The 6,000-nt window shown below is 45.3% G+C and overlaps 1 protein-coding gene across 1 annotated transcript in view; it reads left to right on the top strand.

Moving 5' to 3' along the window:
• The first annotated feature begins 2,372 nt into the window (after window positions 1–2,372).
• Window positions 2,373–6,000, top strand: part of LOC136580471 (carnitine O-acetyltransferase-like) — a 28,530-nt gene continuing 24,902 nt past the window's right edge. The window contains exons 1-2 of the mRNA XM_066581059.1: window positions 2,373–2,519; window positions 5,136–5,366. Of these exons, the coding sequence (XP_066437156.1) occupies window positions 2,475–2,519; window positions 5,136–5,366 (276 nt within the window). The 5' untranslated portion in view covers window positions 2,373–2,474. The remainder of the gene's footprint in view (window positions 2,520–5,135; window positions 5,367–6,000) is intronic.

Genomic DNA, 6,000 nt, shown 5'->3' with positions numbered 1-6,000 from the left:
TGCTGGATTGAATCTTCACATTTCTTATGTAGTGTCTTCATGCCTCCAGTATCACATATTGTATCTAAGCTACAGCCGGTACAACAGGGTACTAGAGCCCCCATGCCCACCCGTATCACATCTTGTATCCAAGCTAGAGGCGGTACAACAGGGTACTAGTGCCTTCATGCCCGCCCGTATCACATCTTGTATCCAAGCTAGAAGCAGTACAACAGGGTACTGGAGCCTCCATGGCCACCTATATCACATCTTGTATCCAAGCTAGAGCCGGTACAACAGGGTTAGGGCCTTCATGCCCTACAGAGCCTCCATGCCCACCTATATCACATCTTGTATCCAAGCTACAGGTGGTACAACAGGGTACTAGAGCCTCCCTTCATGGGGTCAGTTTTACACAATGAATTATCCTTTTACTCCGATATTGTAATCACTTCTATCCACATTACAATCATGCAGAAAGTTTCATTTGATTCCGACAACTTCTTCTAGGTGCTTGATTTTTTGGGGCAATGAGTGTATTTAAATACCTCTAATCTAGCATTCTTAGGAAGTGATGAGTGCCGAATTATTGGAAATCCTGAATTATGGGATGGCCATGGAAAAGTATATACACATTTCCATGTAAGTGTAGGAGGAAGACAGCCCCACACAGGATGATGTTAGTCAAGATGTCCTCTGTTTGGCACTGGTTGTCTGAATTAGGGTAAGGGTCCTAACCAGGAGAGTGGCAACTTCTGTAATTGTGACTTGTTATACAGACGTACCTCAACCCCACCTACGGACGCTGCGCCGCAATGCTTTGGTGGAGGAAACTCGGAAAATTGAGCCTGGTGGCTGACATCTCCTTGTCCTGCATGATGGCATCCAGGAATGTTCTCTCCTGGTTTCATCAACTGTCACAGAAATGGCGACACGGCTGTGACATGGGTTTGGCAGCTCCTGCTGTACGTGCCAGGGGGTGCCCGGACTCTGGGTATACGGTTTAAACATTATAGTACTAAACATTGCAACAGTATGCAAATTTGGCACATTTGTGCATACATAATCATGCTACTTGTAAGGCTATGTTCACACAGCGGAAATCACATTGGATTCCACCCAAAAGCCCCGGCAGGAAGAATCTGCACTACAGATTATCACAGATCCGCACACGGATTTAGTCTGGAATGCACGTCAAGAAGTGACTATTTTTCCCACATGTAGGTTTCAAAATTCATGTGTGGAGTAAATCTGCAACATATGGATGATGGCAATAGGAAACTACGACAATGTGGACTTGTGAAAAAATCCACCGTGCAAATATATGAATATTTCGGTCGCGAAAAAAAAAAAAAATTGAACATGCTCTATTTTTCTGCGTATTTTTGTGCACTAAACGTTCCCCCTGGAAGTCATGCATGCACAATTTACACGGGGATGCATGATGTACTGCGTATTTCCCCTGGAAATATAACACATCTGGAACTCATTAGGACTAATTGGCCATTTCAATCGAGGCATATTTGTTTGCTGCGTGCAAATGAGCATATCTTGTGGGCGCAAAACATACAGTAAAATATACTGATAAGCGTGCAAAAATCATCACCGACTCCGCAAATGCACAGTGTCAGGCATGCGCAAAAATGCATACGCCCATGTGAAGCTGGCCTAAGGGTACCTTCACAAGGGACATAAATGCTAAGAAAGCGTAGTGTTTTTGCGGAATGAAGACTTTTGTGTGCGTATTGGCGCATTTTACTGTACTTTTGCACCCGCAAGTCATGTTCATTTGCACGTGGCAATCAAAGACGCAATAGTTGAAATGGCCAATTAGTCTTTATGACTCCTAGAAGGTTTTTTCCCAGGGAAATTACGCAATGTTTCACGCATATCCTTGCATATTTGTAGCCACCCACTCCCCCCATTGACTTCTATGGGGACCTTTGGTGCAGAAATACACAGAAAAATAGAGCATGCTCTATTTTTTATGTTGCGCAAATAAAATGCACGCACAAAATAAAGAGATGTAAACGAACCCGTTGCAATCAATGTGTTCTATTCTTCGCGTATTGCACGTACAAAATATGCCCGTGTGAAGGAAACAGTTCCAGGAACATTTCTGCTACCAACTCCGCCAAAAACCGCACGTACGGCTCCATCTGAAAAAAAAAAAGACAAGTTATTTGTATGAGCCAAACAAGGTATGAACAACAGTCAGAGCCGCATATGCAGAAGGATCACATGCGAGGGTCAGGCACTTGGAAATGCTGGCCATTTGAAGGCTGTCAGGACATGCTGGGAGCTGTAGTCCCACAACAGCTGTGGCATCCACACTACATACTATCCATTCCTGTATGCTCCACCCTGCAGGAAGTGTGCCTCCGTCCCTCCTCCCATAACTCAGGCCTGGCCCTCTCCCCTCACATCTCCAGCCGTAGATTACCCCTAGGGGTAAATTTCACGTTGTCCACAAGGGGAGGGGGGCAGCTGGCGGGATGATTCGAAGCCTGATACACTGCGCAGCCCCCCAGAGGGCTACGGTGAGACCTCAGCAGAGTTTAATCCATTTTCTTTGTTTACTGAGCACTTGCAGAATATCACAAGTTCATGTGTGCGGGGATTTGCAGAGCATGGTGGTGCTAGGTAGACCGCAGTACTTTAACTTGCAGAACATTGCTGCTTTTTTGTTTTGCAGAGCATCGCAACTACTTACTGGCAACTTGTGCAAAGTCTGTTCACACTTGTGCGAGTATGCAAATCAATGCATAGTGAAAGGGTTAATAGATTCTAAGAGGGTGCAGTTTGCTATAAACTTTAGATTGGCGGCAGATGATCTGATTCCGATATAATGTGTATGTGGAAACCTAAAGGGAATCGGTCGCCCCCATTTTGATATAAGGCCCCCGCCATGATGCTTTAGCATTTGCTTACTGTGCTTGACGTGTCTTACATTCTGTTGAAATCCCTGGTGTGTTGCGTAGTGCAACAATGTACTCTTACGCCCCCTTCACACAAGCGTATGCGCGAAATGAACTATGCTTTTTGCGTGCGCATCGGTGTATTTTACTATCCTATATTCATTTGCGCGGTGCAAAAAGAAAATACACACTGATTTGAAATGGCTAATTAGTCTAATGAGTTCAAGATGTTTTTTTTTTTTTTTCCACTCAGAATTATGAAGTGTTTCATGCATCTCCTTGCATATTGCGTGCGCATTTGTACACCCCATTGACTTCTACAGAAACCTTTGCTGCACAAATACGCAAATAGAGCATGTTGTATTTTTTATTTTTTTTGCACGACTGAAATACATGCACAAAATATGGAAATGTGAATTAACCCATTGAAATCAATAGGTTCTATTCTCTACGTATTGCACATGCAAATACACGAGTGTGAAGCCTGCCTTAGGCCGGCTGCACACGACCGGATTTGGATTACGGAATCCACGATCGTCACCCATGCGGACGATCATTACATGTAGTAATCAGTTGATAGAAACAGTAGGGGTACGGGTTCTGCTCCAACGAGCTTACATACTACAGATAATTGGGTAATACAGAAGGTAAAGGGGCTGGAGATGTGTAAGGTATGGCAAGGTGGAGAGTGTGGGGTGATATACACATAGACAATGGTTAGATTTAAGCCATGTGGTGGTTGAATTGGTGTGTCAGCCGGGGGCGGTTGATGTCAGCTACCAGGGATCGCAGTCAGTAGGTCAGGGAGCATGTTATCAGGCGGAGTAAAGAAGGGTTTTGTTTAGGAGATATGGTATGCCTCCCTGAAGAGGTGCGTTTTTAGGGCACGCCTGAAGTTTTGTGAGTAATGGATTCCCCGGATAGTTTTTGGTAGCACGTTCCAGAGGACTGGTGCTGCTCTGGAGAAGTCTTGGAAGTGGAATGAGAGGTTCAAATGAAAGCAGCATTCAGTCTGATTTTGTTAGCGTAGTGGAGGGACCGGGCTGGGTGATGGATTGAGATGAGGAAAGCAATGTAAGGCAGGGCGGTGCTGTGGAGAGCTTTATGGATGAAGGTAGTGAGTTTAAATTGAATTTTGTATTTAAGGTGCAGCCAATGCAGTGACTGGCACAGGGCAGAGGCGTCCGAGTAGCGGCTGGACAGGAAGATGAGCCCGGCTGCTGCATTCAGAATGGATTGGAGAGGGGAAAGTCTGGCGTGGGGAAGGCTGCCTGTCCACGGGCGTAGCAATATCCAGCGACGGATCTCTGCCGACAGAGAACAGGAGACAGCTGACAGTTCTCCGTGCTGAGCCTATCTGACAGGCTCACCGCGACAAATCGCAGCATGCTGCGTTTTGCCGGCCGCGAGCAGAGAATCACTATGATTCTCCGCTCGTGGACAGGGAGGCTGTGCTTTCCATAGCAACGCTATGAAAAGCGTTCACTGCGTTCCCCGCGGCCGGATTATCGCCGCAGGGAACGCAATGAAAATTCGCCCATGGACAGGCAGCCTAAGGCTGATCAGCAGCAAGTTGCAATAATCGAGCCGAGAGTGGATAAGGGCAATAATGAGCATTTTTAGCATGTCCACCGTGAGAAAAGGGCAGATTCTTGCAGTGTTCTTATAGAAAATTTGCATGTCCCCTCACACAAGCGGACAGCAATTGCGATTTCCACTTGTGGAAAAAAAATCGCAGCATGCTCTATTTTCGTGTAAATTCTGCATAAACGGTTTTCATTGAACTAGACAGTTGAGAATTAGGAAAGTAGATAACAGTAGGATGAGTAGGAGATACAATTGCGGAGATTTATCAAAACTGGTGCAAAAGAAAAGTGGATGAGTTGTCCCAAGCAACCAGTTAGAATGCCTGCTTAATTTTCAAAGGGGCTTCTGAAAAATGAGAGCTGGAATCTGATTGGTTGCTTTGTGTAATTTCCTCACTTTCACTTTGTACCTGCTTTGATAAATTGTCCCTTTTGCATAGGTTTTCTCTAAATTTGCTCTGTCAGGTTTGGAAATACCTGCCTAGGTTGTAGCTAATGGAGACCCAAGGCATTACAGTTTACAGATTTCCTAAATGTTACCACGTCAGCTTCATCTGACTACTAGGCTGGCTCTACTAGTGGTTGACTCTAGGCCTTTATATAAAACTATTTGTCGTATTCATGACTAATATGCTCTCTCTCCAATCCTTAGATTTTCCTCAATCCGCTCCGTAGAGTACATTCTGCCCCGCCGCTACCCCGCCAGCCAGTCCCTGATCTCCGGAAGACTCTCACCCACTACCTGCGCTCTCTCCAGCCTCTAGTTAGCGAAGAGGAGTTGGAGAGCACCCGGGAACTGGTAGAGTACTTCCTACGTCCCGGAGGACAGGGAGAAGAGCTGCAGAGACAACTACATAAGAGAGCGGAGAAGACTGATAACTGGGTGAGGCCACAGGAGCTTTCAAACTAGACTTGTATGAGGCCAGTATCATAAAATGTCATTAATTAAGACCTCACATTCCACTGTACATACACGTAAAATTACTGACTGCATTGTCTTATATGCTTTTTTCTTATACACTGACATGTCAAAAGTTATGGGAGATAACTAATATTTAGCCTGGTCAAGAACAGCATTTTGATGTAGCATTGATTCCACAAGTAGATGGAAGACTGGAGGGATGTTGAGCCATGCCGTGTGGATACCCACCCATAGCTCCGTGGTATTTGAAGGCGCAGGATCTTGAGTACAAATGGACTTCTCCATCTTATAAATGCTCAATTGGACTTGTGTAGGTGAACAAGCAGGCCACATCATTCATAGGAACTCTCCGGAATGCTCTTCGGACCAATTTTGGACAAATTGGGCACAATGTGTTATCCTGCTAGAATATTTTATCATTTGTGGGGTACATGAAGTCCATGAAGGATTGCATGCAGGGAAATGTAGCAGGCTTTGGTCAATGATAAGTTTGGGTCGGCCAGTTGACCCAACCAATGCCATGAGAACACCCCTACACCAGTCTGCACAGTGTTCTTGTTGACAACCTGGATTCATTGTTTCATTGGGTTAATGT

Source organism: Eleutherodactylus coqui, chromosome 10, assembly GCF_035609145.1.
Source record: "Eleutherodactylus coqui strain aEleCoq1 chromosome 10, aEleCoq1.hap1, whole genome shotgun sequence".
Taxonomy (NCBI): domain Eukaryota; kingdom Metazoa; phylum Chordata; class Amphibia; order Anura; family Eleutherodactylidae; genus Eleutherodactylus; species Eleutherodactylus coqui.
Note: the sequence above shows the minus strand (reverse complement) of the source record. Positions and strands in the feature narration are given on the sequence as shown.